This window comes from Taeniopygia guttata, chromosome 7 (genome assembly GCF_048771995.1).
Source record: "Taeniopygia guttata chromosome 7, bTaeGut7.mat, whole genome shotgun sequence".
Classification (NCBI taxonomy): Eukaryota; Metazoa; Chordata; class Aves; order Passeriformes; family Estrildidae; genus Taeniopygia; species Taeniopygia guttata.
The window spans coordinates 32,097,688-32,119,219 of record NC_133032.1 but is presented as its reverse complement, the minus strand read 5'-3'; the positions used below and the strand labels follow the sequence as shown (position 1 = coordinate 32,119,219).

The 21,532-nt window shown below is 38.6% G+C and overlaps 1 protein-coding gene across 1 annotated transcript in view; it reads right to left on the bottom strand.

Annotated features, from left to right (window-relative positions):
* The window catches only part of SLC35F5 (solute carrier family 35 member F5), a 29,084-nt gene extending 12,793 nt beyond the window's left edge, over positions 1 to 16,291 (bottom strand). Inside the window, exons 1-12 of the mRNA XM_030278051.4 lie at positions 16,200 to 16,291; positions 13,216 to 13,283; positions 11,564 to 11,642; positions 8,643 to 8,784; positions 7,483 to 7,626; positions 5,532 to 5,594; positions 4,293 to 4,374; positions 2,753 to 2,943; positions 1,532 to 1,613; positions 1,119 to 1,206; positions 510 to 574; positions 76 to 180 (exon numbers count right to left, since the gene is read on the bottom strand). Of these exons, the coding sequence (XP_030133911.2) occupies positions 76 to 180; positions 510 to 574; positions 1,119 to 1,206; positions 1,532 to 1,613; positions 2,753 to 2,943; positions 4,293 to 4,374; positions 5,532 to 5,594; positions 7,483 to 7,626; positions 8,643 to 8,777 (955 nt within the window). The 5' untranslated portion in view covers positions 8,778 to 8,784; positions 11,564 to 11,642; positions 13,216 to 13,283; positions 16,200 to 16,291. The remainder of the gene's footprint in view (positions 1 to 75; positions 181 to 509; positions 575 to 1,118; positions 1,207 to 1,531; positions 1,614 to 2,752; positions 2,944 to 4,292; positions 4,375 to 5,531; positions 5,595 to 7,482; positions 7,627 to 8,642; positions 8,785 to 11,563; positions 11,643 to 13,215; positions 13,284 to 16,199) is intronic.
* Positions 16,292 to 21,532: the final 5,241 nt, after the last annotated feature.

The window sequence follows — 21,532 nt, the reverse complement described above, 5'->3', positions numbered from 1 at the left end:
AGTTCAGTGACTAAAAGCATATCATTTAATCACACAGTGAATTAAAACTTTCAACAGATTTACTTTTAGTCTTACCAAAGAACATTGGTATGTCAAGTTTATCTTCTCTATCTACTTTCCTTTTTATCATTACTATGTAGACAGCATACAGCATTGCTCCTACAAGAGACCAAATGGAACCTGGAAAAATGGAAAAAATACTCCTTTGAGATATGCCAAACATGTTATGACAGCAGGATCAACTCTCCTAAATTTCCATTGATTACAGAATCCATTACTAAATGGAAAACATGGGAAAAGGGAGAAAGCTCTAAAATAGAAATACTTTCCCAATATACACATAGGATGGAAATTTATCAAAAATGGCAAGTTTTAGAAGTTTAAACTAAAAAGCCAGATTGTGAAATGTTACATGAATAAGAGATACAGAGCTTGCTATATGACTACTTAGTACTGTCAGAAGGTACTGATCACTGCATATTCCAGAAATAACACCCGTAAGTAAATACCTATGGTATCTTTTCCAGCAGATTTTTCAGATCCAGAAAGGTTAACAAGTACCACACCACCAATGCTAGCAAAAAAAAAAAACAAAGAAGAAATGCAAAATGTTGCTTGGACTCAGGAACTTCTTTACGAAAACAGATAAGAGATACACAGTTCTATCTTTAGGCATTTTTAGTTAACCAAAACCCACTTCTGGAAAGACAAAAGTTCTCAACTGCTAAGATATAATCCCAAGTTAAAACCAACAAATGCTACTTTTAATTTCCTAGAACAATGCAGCAGGCATTTAATTAAAGACGCTGAAAACACTGAGTGTCAAACTTTTTCACTATTACACAAAAATAAAACAAACCACAAATGAACAACAAGAAAATAAATGTATCTATTTCCAACAGAAATTAATCTAATTTCCTACAGGAGAATGAGATTTGGAAATGGTTCATGATACAAAGCATTTAAGAATCCTTAATTCAGTTGCTCAATTCAACTGTGAAACAAGGAAAAGTGATGGATATCATCTATTGTCACAGATAACACAGGTCCAGCAGGTACAGTTGTCCTCTCACTGTACCAGGGAGTTTTGGAGCAGATGTTCCCTCACATTATCTTACCTTAAAATAACAGCTAATAATTTGGACAGGGTAAACCGATCTCCACTGTTACTGGGAAAGACTGCAGCTAAGATTAATGTAAAAAGCCCTGCAAGAGAAATTCAGAGGGGTTTATACAATCAAGTTTTTCCAGTAGTTTGCTCAGAAAACTACACAGTTTCAAAGTTATTATACTGCAAATATATTCCTTTAATATACAGATGTAGCTGCAGTAGTACACACACAAGAAGCAGGGGAAACATGAAAGTACTTTAAAAAACCTCTGCAAATGCAAAATGAACTTTCTAAACACACACATTCAATGCCTTTAGGTCAAATCTGCAAGCAAAAATGTTACACAAATCCATTGTAACAAGATTTTTATGATATAAACAGTGTTGTAATGCACTTCTGGTGGTGTAAATAAAACTTACCAGAGGTTGATGACAAGATATTAACTATGGCCACTTGGGTATCTGACAGAGCTTCTTGGTATGAGAAATTTGCCAAGAACCACTGGGGAAAAATAAAAATCATTTGTTATTATATGGGTAGCAACAACAGAGCTTAAGTTTCTCACTGCAATAAAATCCTACTTAAAAAAAACCCAAAAAACTACAGTTATTTAAAAATAAAATCAGAACTAAATTTTTAGTTTAAAGAGACTTCCAACTTCTATTAAAGTGGAAACAATATTAAAAGACAGCAGCAAACTTAGAACTGGCTCAAACCAACCATATTCAAGTACATATTCAATAACGAAATAACATACTTCAGAACTTGAAAGTAATTAAAATGACATTATAATAGCTAGTCTGTAGTAACTAAAGGTACTTTTGACTTGTTTTGGAGAGCTTTACGATAATAACTGCACAAGGGCTGCAAAGAAATTTCAGTAATATATGTGACATAAGTCACCCTAATGAGGTTTTTCAGAGTACTTAAAACCAGCACACATCTCCACTGTTAAAAACGAGCATCTCTTATGCTTAATGCCTAAAAAATACTTCTTAATTCCTCCAAAAAGGAAAAAAATGGCACATGTTTTCTTACTTTTTGATTGAGATCTCACTAGCAAGATCTCAGATATATTCTAAGGGAAGTAACCACTCTCTAGTCTTAGTAGAAATATTCATAAAGTCCAAGCAGAAATACATGCACATGCCAGTAGTGTCCATGAACACACGAAACAGGATTTGATTTGGACATGAAGACACTACCCCAGAAAAAATTACACCACTATTTTCTGGTACATGCATCAGTGGTATTATTGTTGATAATGATAATAACAATAATGCTTAAATAGCTCTACTTCCTAAGGAAAAGCCATAATGAGTCCACATTACATAGAATCCATCTGGCAGTATCAGTGAAGGTGATGCCTTCTAGACAAGGCATCACTGATCTGCCCTCTACATTTTTCTGTCTCAAAAATCCTGCCACTGGAATCTCTTTCTACCCCCAGAACTGAGGTATGATGAGCAACAGCATCTACCAGCAAATCCATAATTAAATCTTACACAAGAAAAGTTTAACTTCTTACAGCACATTTAAAAAATAAGGTTTAAAGAATACAAGTCATCTCAATACTTATTAACTATTATTATACAAGTTTTAAATGCATCTTAAGTTTTGTGGAAGAATGGAGCACATACCACGAAGCAAAAGAAAAAGCTAATTTTTGCTACTTGGCTTGCAGTGAGTTTTCCTACAGTTTTTAAGATGGATTCCTGCTCCTTCACGTTTGGATATGACATGCGGGACAGCTTTGCCTCCAAAGCATGGCTGGATGGGAGCTGCCGGATCTCCATGATGTTACTGAACCTCACACGAGGCTTCTTGGGTGCTTGAGAGAAGGAAACAAAAGAACAAAAATTAAAAAAAAAAATAAAAATATTCATATTATTATTAAACTTTTTAAGCCAACACAATATGCAAATAAAACTATGATATTGTAACACACCATTGATTACAATACTGCACAAATAACAGGTTCTTATCCAATTAGAAGACATGCCATCATGATTTATTAAACTAATATTTTGCTATTCAGGAGGCCACTAATAAGACAAAGCACAATTAATTACTATTTTCAATCAGTAAGTTGTCCACCCATGAAAACCTCACTGAAAAGCACCACCCCTGCTCCCTGTCAAAAATATCAACAAAAGGTAGCAACACATTTTTAGACAGGAATTATTCCATCTTGAAAAGCATTATATATATCAGATTTTCTTTAATTGTTTAATAGCCAGACAAGCAAAACCTGCATACAACTATACCTAACTGCAAGTACAATGACTCATTTAGAAGATTAAAGTCCAACAGACCTCAAAGCTTAGAAGAGACCATAAAGTGACTTGCCCTTTTGAAATCCACTCTCTAACTAATCTTGCAAACTAGGATCAGGTTTTATTTAGAAGGTTATTTTAGTATCATTAGCTTCCTCTGTAAAGAAAACATTACACTAAACACTACAGGCAAATATTAGCTTAAATCAATGTGAAACAATACTTTATTTCCTAAAAAAAGTAAAGGGAAGGCTGCAGCTGGAACAATTCTGAAGTGATTGGTGCATGTTGCCATAGGAAGCAGAGCCTACCAAAGTGGTCCCTGATGTGTGCCATGTAGAAATTAAGAGAGCTTCCCTTTGATAAGCAGGAACTCTCTGCTGAGAATTGGCTAATTGGATGTTTGGAAGCCAATCTTCCCACAATTCTGGGACAGTTAGGCCTGTTCAGGTACTATCACAAGATAGTGAGGCTTAAATAAAACCAGAATGCACACAGACTGTTGAAATTCTTACTTTGACTGCTTTGCTCCTGCTCTAAAAAGGACAATAGCTTGTTTTTCCAGAGGCTGACTCACTGCTGCTGGTCTTACAAGGCCAAAAGGAAAGAACCACAAGTACTGAACCCAGTTGGTCCCTTGAGATAAACATAGGCTGCATCTGTAGTGACCAAGAAAGGTAAACTGAACGACAGGCCTATGTTTTCTCTGCCTGAAAGTAAATATATGAGATTGCAATTCATGCAATAAGAGATTTCAGAAAGGAGAAGGAAAAAAAAAAAAAAAAGAGGAGGGGAGGAAGGGGAAGCACGTCCTGCAACATGACAGCAGCTATACTAAACAAAGAGAAAAGTAACTCCTGCACCAAAGAACGAACATTACAGCATTCCAAAAGTCTTTACTCACTTTTCTCTGCATCACTACTATTACTGCCATTTTTTTCAGTTGGCAAATCATGAAACTTTACAGGAACATATAACGGTTCACTCTGCAATGAATCAGTATAAGTAAAAATACAGTTAAGCAGGATATTTAAATTATTACCAGTAGAATTTATTTAGTGAATTAAAAAAACAAATAAAGAAAAGCTTGGTGAATAGTAAGAGAACCAGACTTAAAGCATGTCTGCACACAGGGGATAGACTTGTCAAAATTCATGTATACAATATACTATATGTTACACATCTTGGTAAAACACAGTACTTAAAGAGAACTGTGCTCTTTTGTGTGTATCCTCATGCACACAAAATTTATGGCCAGAAAATTCCCACCTACTGATTTAAAATTAAAAATAAGTCATCAGTATTACAGATATTTCATTAGCTATAGCTTCTGCCCACATTATAAACTAGAAACATGAAATACAAAATGTATGTAGTAAAATTCATGTACTCATTTTCTTCCCATGACCCTAAAATCCCTTATTCTCTTCCCTAGACCTACACATCAAAAATCTTCGGGAAAGATCTACAATACAAAAGACACTTAGAAGTAGTTCAGGCAATTAAAACTTTAGCTAACAAATTTTCAGCTACTTGTTTAGATTAAATTAATAAACTGTAAAAGTGAAGTCATGAAAAAGAGCTGATAGTTGGATTTTCGTTAGGCTTGTTTAGGACAAGAATTTTGGCAGACATTTAAATTAATGCAAAATTGCCCAATTTTGTAGAGTCACATGATCTTAATGAACTGAGAAGGCCAAGATTTTATTCTTAAATACAGATAGATAAAGTTGAAAATCCCCAAAAACTTAAATGAAGAATACATCTGAAAAAAACATCTCTTCAAGTAATTCTGTATAAAGTATCCATACAATAATTTGCAATACTCAATTCCTACCCCGACTCTATTAAACAAATGTTACTGAGTTGAATATGTAAAGGTTTTCTCTGCACAAAATATTTCTCTGACAAACTACTAGAGAAACATTCAGTTGAGTGCTTTATTGAGCCGAGAACCCATATTTCTTATAGTAAGCAATACCATTATTTGCACTACTTATTAGTAACATACAAGCAGGCAAATTACCAATCCCCTTTGACAAAAGCTATTACACTTAAAACTGCCGTATTTTATATACAGTAGGTCAAGATAGTTGTGCCAAGTCACTGTGAAGCATTGACCTTCATAAATTAAGGCACTTACCAGAGAACTGTTCACAGTGCTATCTGTTGTACAAGCAGCAAAATAACCTTCAGCATCTGCAAACTAATTACAGAAATTTTAATGTAATAAACTACCAAGGCAAAGTTATTAGTAACTGAAATTTTTGAAGAGTAAGGGTTTTTTATTACTTTTTCCATCACTCTGTCAAAATTCCCTCTCTCCTCTCAGCCCTCCTGCCTAATACCAAGAGGGCTTACAAGTTCAGTAATTAATTTCAGTACTTCCTTGTACCTCTTGAACCCCAGTGAATTAAACTACTTGGGTATGAATGCAGGATGAGGCTCTCAGATACAGAAAACCTGCAAAATTCAGTCTTAGGGACACAATTCCCACTAAATGATTGTGCATCTATTAACAAGCTGCTTCTTTCTTCATTTTAATGAGGCTGAGTTCCTTTCCCTCCTCCTGTCTACACCTTACCAAACCAATATTCCCTGATCTGCAGCTTGCTGTTCCACCATGATGGTAGCTAAACTATTAAACAAAGCCTCCATGTGGAAAAAAACTTAAAAGTAAAGTGTGAGTGTTTCTCCAAGCAATCATTGAAATAAAACCATATAAATGGATGTGTAGTGCAGACTAATAAACACAAGACACTTTAAAGGTACTTGCAATAATTACAGAGTTGACTATTTAACTACACCACTTGAGGGGGAAGGAATTTTCTAACAGCACATTACAGTCCTGTCTGCACTGTTCTTTTGAAAAGGAAAAATAATGGGATTCCAGTAGCAGTGTCATGAGTGCCACACACAACATGTGACAGACTGGGCACTATTAGTCACTGCTTTCCAGTTCATATTTCATTACTGTCAGCAAAGAAACTAAGTTCTGTTTATTCCCAAATTATCTTATGAAGATTCTGAACATCACCAAGTCTAACACATGCCATATTACACACAAACACTTGGTAGTAAAGGCTGATCTAGCAAAAAGTGTATCAAGATATCAGCCAACTTTAAATGCTCTGTGTTTAACTCAAGAATTTTTTTTTAATATTTTTCAGTTGTTCTTTGTGCTTTGTCTTTTCTTAAAAAAAGAAATTAGATAAAAATCATGTAACACTTTAAATATGATATGTTATGCCTGCAACTGTCACTATCAGTGAAGTCTAACATACCCAGAAAATCTTAAATCAGTTTCTTTCACACAAGCTATTTTCTATGAAGACATGTTGATTAACAGCATGTTCTTGGATCACATTTTCTGGGGTTTTTTATGTGAGATTAGTATAAGGCCAAATGCCTTCCTGCTTCCTGAGTGCTGCTGCTCAGCATCCTGAAACACTGGCCCAGAACAACTGTTCTTCCCAGCATTTCTTGGAAAAAAACCCCAGTATTTCTGTCATATAACAACAATTTTAGGTTCTAGCACAAACTATAACTAACTCTGGAATGGGCATCAGAAGGTCACATGCATAAAAGTTATAAAAAAACAACATTAACAACAACAAAAACATAATTCTACCACCCCTACTAAATGTAACTTTAAACCCCACAAAACAGTCAGCAAACAGTTCATAGTTGTGCCAGAGACAAAAAGAGTCATGCTAAAACTCAACTACAAAGTTCAAGTTCTGATTCCATTGGCTGCAGATGTTGGGGAGTTAAAGGGAACCAAGAGCCAGCAGTGAGTTTCATAAGCTCTTGTTAAGAGGAGTTATCCTCTGCAATTGCCCAGGATACAAAACCAGGCTGCAGGGACCGATGGCCTGGCCCAGCAGAGCATTTCTTACAACTCCTGACACATCTCAAATTGCTTTTTCTTGCCTCTCATCCTTTCACAAGACAACTGTTATGGCTGCCTGTGGCATGATTCACCTTACATCTCAAATATGCAACCTTTGCTCTTCTCTAGTGTCCATTTCAAGGGGATTTAGTTCTGTACAAACTTAGAAAAATATCACAACATCTAGAGTTACAATACTTACAAAAGCTGCATGCCTTCCACGAAACCCACGAGTACACTGTTGCCTCCATGGCTTCCAAACAATAAATCCGAAGAGGTACAGAACAAACATGGATGTTTTTGCAAATGTACTGAAAAAGGGTTTGTTGTACCTTGAAAAAACATACTGTGGAAAGAAAATAATTGCAGCATCCAAAATTAACAAATAGGTAAGAGTTCACAAATTAATGATCAGGTGTAAATAGAGAATCCAGAACAGTCTGGTTCCCAAAATACCACAGTTGTAAGTACTGGCGTGGATGACCAAAGGAAGCAAGTGGCTCTACGTGTTCTGGGGGAACCCTCTCCCAAACTACCTCCAATGCCAACAAAAAGAAGACTTGTAAGAAACAATGCCACAGAAAGAAAACTACTTATTACTTGTATCTCACCAAGCAACACATTTATCTGCTACTGAAATCAAATAGCACCGAAAATACATTTACATACAAATATTTTGTAAATTGAAGACCACTTTTATAACCAGTAATATATTAATCATAAATTAGAGAAGATTACTCTGGCTAAATAACATTTCAGTATCAAAAGTGACTCCACCAGCCCATTACAAAAAATGTTTTATTAATACCACATGATAAGCACAAACATTTGTATATGCTTAGTTTCAAAACTGATCTAGAACATAACAGTTCAGAGAAATGAATTTATGAATTTATTAAAAACTCCATTTCCACTGCTAAACCTCTGGTTTAAGTCCTAAAATTTAACATGAAATAAATACAACAGTTTCAATATGGTTAATATATGAACTAATGAAATTACAGGGTTTAAGCTCCATTACATGAGTCCTTTCATCCTGAACTTCTGGATGTTCTGAACTACAATTCATCACAACAATCAGCCTGCCATGTTACAGCACATTTACTAATTTTTGGGAACCATATGGGCATTAGTGTAATCAATATAGCAATAACAAAATGAACTCCCTGATTACAGTACACAGTGATGAGTTCATGCTGTTTCCTTTTTAAGTCATCAGTAACACCTTCTGTCTCAAAAGAAATGGGCACTGAATTGAACTTATCTGTAAGTTTTAGTGGATTCAGGGTGGTGAAACACCAAGTGTTTGATAACCTCGTTTCTGCTGCATTTTCTCTTTAAAATGTGTGGAAGAATACTCACAGAAGTGAGTTCTGAAGAGGCCACCCAGATGACATCAACCAGGAGGAGAATGACAATTCCTAGAGCCATTCGCCTGCGCTGAGCAGATGAGCTGCTCTGGGAGCTCATCCGGTTCATGATAAAAACCCACAACATTTGGAACCTGAGAAAAGGAGACAGAAATAAAACATAAAAGCTTACAGGGACACACAAAAAATAAAACAGTGGGGGCAACTGCTTCATACACATGAACAAGGCCAAATAGGCAAGGACATACATGGCTGTGTTGTTAAAAAGCAGATCTTTGACAGATCCGGCAGGAAATTTTCTGAGATATTAGGGACAATTAAAAGTAAATCTTGACTTGACAAAAATTTATCAACTGCTTTAGCAATGAAGTAAGAAAGAAGTAGGTAAAAGACAATGTCTTTTTGGAATTTACACTATAAGTTCTGCAAACAGTATAAATTAGATTGATGTGTTGTGACAAATGTCAGAAACGTGTTTAAACTTAAGAGGCATTCAACAAATATTTCAGAGGACATAGGAAAACATTTGGATAAATTATAAGCCCTTACAACAAGAGTTGATTCAAGAAAAAAATAGAATAATCAATTGTAAACTTAAAAAAGTAGACTACACATGTATTTGTATTAAAAAAATTATATAGCTACTTGGTAATTTATGAAATATAGGCATGAACCAATTCTAGTGAAAATCTATTGAAAATTCATTAATGCTACTGCAAATGAATTCAGATTTCTGACACAGCTTTACAGGTGACCACTGGATGGCCTAAATTTATAGAAGGCCTAAATTTCGGAAAACTTTCAATTACATTACCAAAAAACTTCAAATACAAGTGACAGAGACTGATGACTCATTCTTGTACTAGAATCCATGATGTTAGCCAGACATGTATGTGGTATTTCTATCATTAACCTTCACTTATTTATGTATGTATTTTAAGAACCAATTTATTAAGAGTTCATTAACTACAGATGGCACAGAATACCATAAACTCAAACACCACCTCTGAGAGAACTGCTCAAGGAACTGCAATCTAAGTCATCTTTAGAGAGCAGCTTCTGACTTTCACAGTAAATAGAGGTCATCTGCTTTGCTAATATGGTCTAATAATTTTTAATTGAACTTTGTTTTTCCCACATGTCAACATACAGATGCTTTCTTTTCATTATTTACAAATGATTTATGAAAGAGACAGTGCAATAATGTCCTCAGTGAGTGAGGAAGGTACATTACTTTTTCCAGAATCGCCTGTTCCTCAGATTAAGGATTTAAATGCCCAGATAATGCAGAAAACAGTGCTGTGATCTCCAATGTGCTTGTGCATGAGTCATATTCTATACAGTCTCTGCCATGCTCAGATCTTGACACTTTTTCCTCCATTTCTCAAAGGGCCTCTTTCAAAAGGAAAATGAACAGGCAGAGTTCCTGAAGTATAATTATACCACTAGATCTATGCTGATATATTCCATGTGTGGGCATCAGTTCTGGATAATTACTCTGCTTTTCTGATAAAATGCTGGGACTGACAAAAGAAAGCAGAAATTTTTAAGTAGAGAGAGGCAAAGTTATGAAAGACTCAGCAAGGAATTATAGTTTCTACTTGATACAGAATAAAGGAGAAAACATTTGTTCTCAAAGAGAGAGCAAATGAATGTGTTATCTTAAACTTGAGGAAACAAAAGTTTTCATGCTTGAAAGCTTATAAAGGTTTTTTCGGTTTTTAGGAATTGGTTTAACAAATACTATGTATTATACTCTACAAACTTTGCCTTCATTTTATTATGACTAATAGCCTATAAGCCATTACATGAAGGCATATTATATATATATCCTAAAAATTGCTCATGTGCTTGCATAGTATGCAGCTAACACGGAAGCTGGGCATAGAAGAGTTCAAGCAAGCTGGAAGGAAGAAATCTCATTCCTGTCAGGCTATAGCACAACTCAGGGACAGTGGGAAAGTGTCCTAGAAAGAGAAATCACTGCAGCCTTCCGCCAGTTCTGTGCTGCAGGCAGGAGGGGAGAGGTAGCTGGGAGACAGGAGGGAATGGCAGCAGCCTGATCAACTGGACATCTCCACATTGGATGTTCCCTCACACCTACAGCTCTGCTGTTCTCACCACAGGCTGCTTCAAAGCACACTCTGTGAACAGAGATCATGCACAGATAACATTCACACTCTGCACCTGTTTAATCTTGTGCTCAGCTTGTCTACTTTAGGCTTGAACAAATCCCTTGCTTTAAATCCTTCATCAGGAGCAAAGTAAAGGATGATGGAACATCCAGCCCTTCTTAAATAAGAGGTTACACAAAGTTATTCAGAGTCTATGCACGTTTTACACCATTTCTTCTGTATCTTTGACAAGTAGATGCTAAAATTCTAAATAAAGAGCCCATAATTATGCTTTGGAAGTTGAAATTTTTTATATGTTGCAATAAGAGCAGCTATTACTTTCTCATCTGACTAGCAAGTATCTGTTTAACATTTCTGTGTGCCTAATATAGCCTTTGCTAGATCCTTCCCTAACAAGGCAAAAAGCTTAACAAGAAAAGGTGCTACAAAGTGCAGCACAATCACCTTCAAGATAACAGTTGACTAAAAAAGTTACCAAGCAGCAATACTAAAATGTCTGTAAAGTACAGCAGAAATTCAAAAGCCTACTGAAACACAAATACTAAGTTTTAGGACAGAATTAAAACCCTGTAAAGCATTATACAAAATGCAAAAATGCAAAGACAAATTGAAACTACTATTTTGAGAAGTTTTAGACAGACACATTGTCCCACTTATTAACAGTACTCACTAATTTGCAATGAAATGTAATTCCATACTTTTATGTTTGGCTTCTGTACATTGAGGGTAATATGCTCTCTAGAAATGAACACACAAGAACAAGACTTTCTCATATTACCTTCCACAATAACTGTAAAAAAGAAACAAAAGTGGTGACTAACAAACTTCACACTTCATGTTGAAGTGAAGATAGTCTCCTAAAAAAAAAACAAAAAAAAAGCAAAGTGTGAAACATCATGGTATTGGTATATTAAGTGTTTATCTTTGCAAAATACTGTCTTAAATTTCAAGTTCTACAGTGCCTTCTGCAGCTCAAATCCTAAGTGCTGGGGACATACAGATCTAGAACCTTAACAATTGGCCTGCACCAAAAATGCCAGCAGGGCAGCCCTGAATTGCAGGAAAACAGGATCCTTACCTACTTTTGATATTACAAAGAACACAATCCCTTCCCTATTAATTGACTATAGGAGGTTCACAGGAACAAGAACTTGATGTTAAATTCTGATTTTCTAAGCTGTGCAGAGAAAGGCACTGTTTCTTAAGTGCACATTCCTAAGCAAAGAATGGAAACTTTAGAACTAGGAAGGTAATGGAAGAACATACAGGCTAATTGGCCACAAAACAATCTAGAAAGATAAGGCACCTCCACATTGTGTCACGTGAAAGCCCAGTATCTTTCCTTAAATGGATACAGCATTACTATTGTATTAAAAGAACATCATCTTACATAAAACATTTTTTTTAATTTTTAAACTCAGATCCAATAAACACATTAAATAAAATCCACTTTAAAATCCACCAATATATAGGAAAAGAAACATTATACAAAATAGCGCCATAAGTATTATTGCCTAAAGTGCTGGAATTTTTTAATCGTTATTATTATTAATGTGAAATGTTGTTAAGCTCTGTTTTAGGGATGTCCTGAATCAAAAGGAGTCACACACTAGGCTAAGGAATCTCAAACTAGTGTCCCAAAGAGAAGTGGCAGCAAGGGCAGAATTAAATGCTTACCCAAAATTAGCTTTTGATCACCTGTCAAGCATGGCTGAGAGTCTGTAAAGTGTTAAGAGGGAGCAATAGCTAAATTCATGTTTTTCAGCTCTTAGATTAAGAGGTAACTCATTAAGAGGGACCCCAGAAGCTCCCTGAACTCAACATTTACACACAGCAAGTTCAAACCTTTTCCACAGTTTACCAAATGATCATAACTGCTGAAAAAGACCCAACAAACTGGAAGATGCATTTTTTAAGAAAAAAGCATGTGATTATCCATCCTCTATTCCACAAAGACAATGCTCACTGTAGATCCTGCACACCAAAGCAATTAGTCACAAAATCACAAAATATTTTGAGTTGGAAGGGACTCACAAGGATCATAAAGTTTAACTCTTAAGTGAATGGCCCAGGGATTGAAGCCACAACCCTGGCATTATTATTGTAGAGCTTTACCCTTACAGAACATTTAATTTATCAAGTGCAAAAAGTTATGACAAATTTAAGCCACCAGAAGACACAGACTGCAATAAAAATCATGGTTTGAAAGTAAATATCATATTCTACTCTATTAATAGAGCAGAAACTGAAGCCCTTTGTTTCCATTATTAGGAAATAAATATGCTTTCCACACAGTGTAGCTTTAAACATACCAGCTCAAATCTGACATTTAAAGGGATATTCATTTAAAAGACTTTTCTTAATATCATTATAATTTTTAGCAAACAGCACTGAGACCTTTTAAAGTCTCCTTTTTTTTTATTTATTTACCATTCCAACAGTCTTAGAGTTGGTGCTGTCATCTTGCAGAACCATTTCTCAGCCAGTTACAAGATCTTCTGAAAAACAAACATTAAAATTTTTCTTGTCATGACATTGTACTTTGATTTTAAAATGCTGCAGTACCCTAGATCATGTAAGAAGAGCCACCACTTCAATTTATGATATCAAAAAGATATCAAAAGCAGTCTCACTGTGTAGCCTACAGTGCATGTTCAGACAGCTGACTGCACTAAAGCCAACAGGCTCAGCAGCCTGTCCAACTCTCCTCTTCTGAGCATGCAACAAGCAACTTCTGAGGGCAGGAAATAAAACTGCACCATTGATACTTCATCTGCAAGCTTATTTGGACAGCATCAAATGTTTCTTTGTGCAGATTATTTCCACATTACAAGCTCCGCCCAAGAAGAGAAAATCATGTGAAACTCTCAAACTTTTACTGCACTGACAATTAGGGAAAAGAATATTATAGGCCAAAGAATTGCCAAATCATTGCAAAACAGAAGTATTGCTGTTCTGGCTGTTCCAGGAGGAAAACACACAGCCTGTCTCTCCCCTCCACCACCAAAAAGTAGAAAAAAAAGAATAGCAAGAATGCCAAAAAAACACAGAACAGCATCTCAGTCACAAGTCATGGTGCAAGCAAGTCAGCTGGAAATTCTTCCTTGTATTTACTCAAGATTATTTCATATACAATTTGAAAGACAACATATCAAGATAAGGCTTGCAGGCAAAATAAATGGGTTTAGTTTTTCCAGTTATACCAGCTGCTCCAACAATACAAGTTCTGAGATACAACCTCCTCCCCCTTTTAACATGTTCTGTCATCAGGAGATTCTTGTTTCATATTGGATTGCTTCTGAGATAAGAGAAACAGAGACACTACTTTCACTTTAACCAGAAAAAAAAATGAAAGTAAAATGATTTACATTTCTATGTCACAATCTGTAAGCCTACATTAAAGCAACATTAATCTAACACAATTCTGATGTCTACTCAACCTCTAAAGAGTACCATGAGATTGCAAAGGCAAGAATATTCAAGAGAGATGGAAAAGTGAGCCTTATGCAACATGACTATTACATTCACTGCAGCCCTCTAATTTTTACTCAAAGAAAGTTTCCTGTAGGATCTTAGAATACAGTGAAGCAAAAAATCCAAGAAAGCAACCAAGTTTTCCATACCAGTATTGAGTTCTGCAAGTAGAGATCACTGCTCCCATCTACATAGGAACTTATACAAGACCAAAATCTGCACAGAAAATTCATTAATTTTACTAGCAAAATAAGAGAATTTAGGTTAATCAAAGATATGTTTTAGGAAACTGTTGATACGTAAGTGATGCTATCAAACCGTCATGGCACAGCTGAATATGGACATTTAGGGAATAAAAAGAACAAGAATGTTTGAACATTGTCAGCAATGAAATGATAGCTTCCTATTTAGCACTTAAAATTCATGAAACAACGCTTCAAACAATTTTCCCATCTAGAATTAGCAGTGCAGAGTATTAATCTGTTTTATACCTCAGAGTCCTTACCAGCTACCAGCCTATCCAAGCACACAGTTCTCAGTAACTCCTGCAGCTTCCCCAGCAAGGCTGTGACCCTGCTGGACCTGAAGTCTGCCTGCAAGGAGTTAGAAACACCCAAGTTTCAGGTCAGTACAGTGAAAGCTGACAAACAGAACAGACATTGACCTCCTTGTTAATCTTGTCCAGCAACATTAGGAGAAAAAAAGTCCATGTCAAGCTGCCAAGGCTTCTCTAAGCTTCACTATGTACAGAGCAATCTCAGCCACCAGTAGCTCCACATTTAACATCAGCTAAGGATTACAAATGACATCCATTTCACATGCTGCAGATCTAATCTTGTCTAGTGCAAGGACTAAACATATCGTGCTTTGTCACAGGACATACAGACACAGATTCCTGATAAGAACCAGCAGGGCAGCTTTCAGAGAGACACCCTGGCAGCTGGAAGCTGAGCCTTCCAGGCAAGGTAGAAATCCACGAAATCACTGCACTTGGAGTGAACGGGGGTCTCCTCCTTTGGGGAAAAGTAGCAGGAACAAAGAGGAGAAAATGAGTAAGCCTTCTTAATGCACTCAGAGAAAAGTGAATGCCTAAGAGCGAAGATATATGGCTCAAGCCCTGGGGACCTCGGGGGAGAAAGAATTACTAGAAACTCACAACTAGAACACTGGAAACTGCAGAGGGAAAGGAAATGGAGCTGCAGCCCAAGCAAGGGAAGCACCCCTCACACCCCCAGCGAGGCAGGACAGTGCTGCCAGCACTAAATGATTCAGAACGACTGAATCAATTAGGCTGAAAAAGAGCTCTGAGATGATCGAATCCAACCCATGACCAAACACCACCCTGTCAACCAAACCATGGCACAGACTTTCCTTAAACTCCTCCAGGGATGGCAACTCCAGCACCTCCCTGGGCAGCCCATTCCATTGTTTAATCACCCCTTTTGTAAGGAAATTCTTCCAAATGTTCAACCTGAACCTGGCGCAGCTTAACACTGTGTGCTCTTGTCCTGCCACTGCTGCCTGGGACCTCGACCTGGCTCCTTTTTTTGCAGAACAAAACGGTCTCCCCAAAGTCTCCTCTACCCCGGGCTAAACTCCCTCAGCTCTGACGCTGCTTATGGCGCTTGTGCTCCACACCCTCCGCAGCTCCGCTGCCCTTCTCCGGACACGCTCCAGGGGCGAGGCACAGGGCAGGGCCGGGCACAGGAACACAGGGGCACAGCCGCTTCCCGGCCCCGCTGCCCGCCCTGGCCACCGCGGAACCCCGGCCCGGCCTGGGGAGCTGCCCCGGGGCTGGCAGCGCTCCGTACACCGCCCCCCGCACCGCTGTCACGGCCGGACGGGGCCGAGAGCGGCGGCACACGGCCCCCCTGCCCACACGAAGGGACAAAGTTCCCGGCCCCGCTGAGCCCCGCGGTGCCCCGGCCCCGCTCCGGTACCTCAGGCCGCGCCGGGCCCGGCGCCCCCCGCGCTCCGTCCGGCGGCGCCGCCCGCCCGCGCCGGACACCCGCAATCCATCCCCGAGCCCGCGAGCGACCGCCCCGCCCGCCCCGCCCGCGGGCCGGCCCCATCGACCCGCTCGGCCGGCAGCTCCACAGCCCTGTCCTGCTGCCCGCCCCCCGCCTGGCTGAGGGAGGGGCGGCGGGGAACCGGGCCGGGAGGGGCGGCGGGGGGAACCGGGCCGGGAGGGGCGGCGGGGGGAACCGGGCCGGGAGGGGCGGCGGGGACAGCGCCGTCACCGTCCGCAGCGCTGGGCCACCATCAACATCGCCATCCACAGCGCTGTGCCACCATCACCATCGCCATCCACAGTGCTGTGCCACTATCAGCATCACCATCCGCAGCGCTGTGCCACCATCACCATCACCATCACCATCCACAGCGCTGTGCCACCATCAACATCGCCATCAACATCGCCATCACCATCCGCAGCGCTGTGCCACCATCAACATCACCATCCATAGCGCTGTGCCACCATCACCATCCACAGCGCTGTGCCACCATCAACATCACCATCGCCATCCACAGCGCTGTGCCACCATTGACATCCACAGTGCTGTGCCACCATCACCATCGCCATCCACAGCGCTGTGCCACCATCACCATCGCCATCCACAGCGCTGTGCCACCATCACCATCGCCATCCACAGCGCTGTGCCACCATCAACATCACCATCCACAGTGCTGTGCCACCATTAACATCCACAGCGCTGTGCCACCATCACCATCACCGTCACCATCCACAGCGCTGTGCCACCATCAACATCACCATCCACATCCACAGCGCTGTCCGACCACTGTCACCATCCACAGCGCTGTACCACTGCTGTCACCATCACCACTGCTGTCCCAACACTGTCACCATCAACATCCACAGCCCTGTCCCACCACCATCCCCATCCACATCGCTGTCCCCACCACCACCACCATCACTATCCCTATCCCACCACTGCCACCATCCCCATCCCTGTCTCACCACAGCCACCATCACCATCCCCGTCCACATCCCCATCCATGTCTCACCACAGCCACCATCACCATCCCCGTCCACATCCCCATCCATATCCCTGTCCCCATCACTGTCACCATCACCATTTTATCTAACCCCGTGCCTGTGCCTGTGCCCATCCCCGTCCCCATTGCCATCAGCGACCCCATTCCTACCAGCGTTCCCTTCAGCGACCCCATCCCCATCTCCATCCCAGGCCAAATCACTTCTCCTTCCTTGTGCTCATTCCTGTCCCCATGTCCACCCTTTCCCATCCCATCCGCAGGACTCTCGGCCCCGTGTCCCGCGGGGAGCGGGAGCAGCGCCGGCTGTTCCCAGATCCGCCGTCTCTAACGAGGGAACGGAACAGCTCTGATGGAGCAGAGCTTGCTCCGGAGACACGGCCATTTATACAGCCTCTTCCAAAACTTTACGATAAGCAAGTCAAAGAAAAACTAGCAAACAAAACAACAACCACCCACCAAAAAACCCCAAAAAACTAAAATATAGAGGAAGAGAGAAGGCAGAGGAAGAGAACACGGAGTGAAGAACTAGAGATGGAGAAGTGGGATGGAGGTTGAAACTAGTCTGTCAAAAAAAAAGAAAAAAAAAAAAAGGGAAGAAGCAAAATCGAAGTGTGCAAGACCTTTGAGAAATGTCCTAAAATACAATGAGGTGGTGGAATCTTAGTTTCATAGTTACCATAATCTTTACACTGTGTGATACAAAATTTCACAGGACCTGAAAGTAGTGGCAACTATTAAATTTTTGCTTCACTATCAAGACACATTTAAGAGCACAAAAAAAATGATATTGTGTAGACATGCAAGATAAATTAAAGTAAACTTTCAAGATGTATATGCCAGTGACTAACAAGTTGCAAAAAGAAATGCTAGACAAAGTCGTCTATCAAAAATATTGAATAAAATGAACTTTCATAGGCTTAGATGAAATTGCAAAATCAGATTCTGGTCTTGTTTTGTTTGGTTTTATAGCCAATGTTAGTACTCTCTGTAGTCAGTGCTATTATTATTTAATAATTAAGCTCACAATACCAACCTAAAGATAACTCAGTGTATGTCACATCTTGTAGATTATTTAGTATTCACCTGCTAACAGAAATAAAGCTTTTGGCAAAATTTAGCTATTACATATTTTGGAAATTTTACAGCAAAAACTGTTAAGAAACAATAGTAAGCAATGTATATACATGAATAAAACGATGTTTAATTGTTATGATGTGATACATATGATATAGCTGTGAAGTTATTTTAAGTGCTACTCACTTAAATAACAAACTGTTGAAATCAAACATGATATTTCACCCTTCCTATGGGTTAGTGATTGAAAAAAAATTCATCCCCTCTCATATAAAAATGTAATAGCTTATCATAATTTTTCTAAAGAGATTTTAGGTAAACTGAATTTCTTAGACAGTTTCAGGAAAATAGCAGTCCACTTCAAATGGTGTGTCGTGTGGAATTCAGAGGAATTGAAAAATATACACAATGTAACTGCAAAAACGTGTGTGCATCTCACAGCCTCTCATTTCCTTGGATCTATGTATGCAGATCTTTGTTTAGTATTTATACAGAGACTCAGTAAACTTACACAGCTTATCCAAGGTCAGTCAGTTCATCAGCAGCAAAACCTGAAGAGAAAACCAAAGAGTTATGACTATAGTACTGCATGTAATACTTTCCTATATCTAATAGTGCATTTACTAAATAATATATTTAAAATATTATGCATAATTTATATTAAAACGGGGTGAATATTTTATATTAAAAAAAAAGCTCTGTTGCATTTGAACAGGGAGAATAAATAAGGCAGCAGGGAAGGTTGAGATTCCCAGGCTCTATCTCACCTGATCATGCATTAGCAGAAAAAGTTTGGTTTGCTGCCCCTGGAAAATGCTTTCCCACAATGATCTTGGCAGTAGTGATGACAAAATACCTGTGATATGCAGATTTTTTTATCTTTTTATGCTTTAGTCTCCTTTGACAGTGGAAAGCACATGAAATCCCACCTGAGTTAAGACCAGATTTCAGTGTGTATCTCCATGTGGCCTCTCATGTATATGAGTTTTTTTTCTTTAGGAGGCAATGCAGCAGTTTGCCCCTCAATATGGCAGCACAGTTAAATCCACCTTGTTAAGGTTCTGATTTTAAGCATCTTGACTGGGACAGGCAAACAGGAGGGCACTGTTGTCCTTCAGGTGGAGTGCCAAAATTTCTTCATCACAGGATGAAGCATTTACACTGTGGTTCCTGGGGAATTTTGAGAGAAACAGGTCAGCATTGTCAAAGGCCCAGAAGTTTGTAGTTATTATGCTTAGTAATATCACAGGACTTCTGTATTTTTAGCTCTTTATTAAGTAATTTTCTTCCTATTGTAAAATTCATATGATCTTGTGTCTTCTCTGAAAGAAACTATTACGAGAACGATTTGTCTTTTGTTTTAGTAAACACATGTAATAAAACAATATGTATCTTGAAAGTACACACATACTGCATATTTATTTTTCTTGCTGTGAATATTTGAGTTACATGCATAGCATTTTTGTAGGCAAAGCAAAATTCTATTTCCCAGCATCACTGTAATATTTTCATAAGATAGAACATCCACAAAGCATGCAAACCTTCTAAATTGCACTTATCAAGAAAATTTTAATTATTTTTCTGCTCATATATGTTCTACTTACAAGAACATAAAAGCTGATTTGGAAGAAATAGATCAGATCCCAAGAATGAAATTTAATACTCTGTTGGTCTCGTAATAGAGGTCTACAAAGGAATTGATTCTACTTATTTTAGAGCAATGCCTAAAAGCATTTGGAACAGATCTTTGATGAACAAAAGGTGTTCCCCTGTCCTGTTGGGTTAGACCAAAAGTCCATCCAGCTCAGAATCCTGATGTCTTCCCAGTACCTCATAATGGGTGCCTGGGGAAAATGGTGTTGGAAACAAGGGATTTGTTTCCATGGAGCAGCCTCCTAGTTTTTAGAAACAAATGGGTACCAGCATCCTTACCTGGAAGGATGTAATTCAGCCAATGCATTTAATTGCTCTGATGGACCCATGAATTTGGCAGATCCCTTTTGTGAACACAGTAACACAAGAGTTGTTATGGATTTACTGAGGCAGAATCTTGTGACATAACAGAAAATCTTTTGTTTTGCTTGGGTTTAGGCCACTGGATAATAACCCTGTCACACAACTTGTAATCCTTGCTCCATTGCACCTTCTTTGCTTTATTTGAGTTTTAACTGTCTTATATTTGTCCTCAACTGTCTTTGAGGTGTTCTCACATCCTAAGTCCAGCTTTCCAAGAAGTCTCTTGTGACTGAGGGAGTGATTTTATTGCTCAATTATCCTCACTGCCTTCCTCTCCTTCTGGAATAATTCTTGAGAGACTGAAATGAAAACATTCATATGAATACATGAAATATAGTTAGACTGTTAAAGTTACAATTTCCAATCTGTTTTCAGTCCCTTTTTTGTGTATTTACAAACATTTTGTGGTTTTGACCTTGCTGAGCTGTTACATGGCGATTTTCCTAATGTTTCAGCCAATGACAAGGCTCTAAGAAATCTTACTGCTTAAAAATGCATTATTTTGAAAAAAATCTATGCTGATCACTATAAGAACTACTGGCGCTTACAGGAAAAATGTTACTCTGCAGATGTAATAGCAGAAAAATCCACAAATATTTTTGTAATTTTTTTATCAACCATTACTTTTAATAGCTGTAGAAAATTAATTGGAACTGAGAGTTTTTCTGCTTCCTACTGAACATTACTTGCAAATATTAGCTAGTAATAAAATTACAGATGAGTAAAACAAGTCATTTGGGGAACTTGCCATCACTCACTTCAGTCTCTTTACTCTGCTGATTTATAACAGGAAAGAAAACAGGAAGCTTAATTTGCAGTGGGGTTTCCCAGACTGAAAATTATTAAATTGCTATCACTCAATTATTTTCGGTAGATGAGTTGTGATCATTAATTGTTATAAAAAAGACAATTTAAAAAGTAATTTGAAAGCCTATTCAAGCAAACCAAAAAGTAAATGGAAAGTAAACCTTTTGGAAGTGTTCTGAATTATTGAATTACCATGCCACTGAGAGAAGTCATACGTAGGAGTGGATCGCACGTGTAGTGTTCATGCAGGTGAGACCATTTGAGCACCAGGGCTGGCAGAAATGCATGTGTGAGCATGATTACCTGTCCTGCTGGAGATAATCCAAAAACACCTAACAGGCTTTAGCAGAGAGAGCCAAAA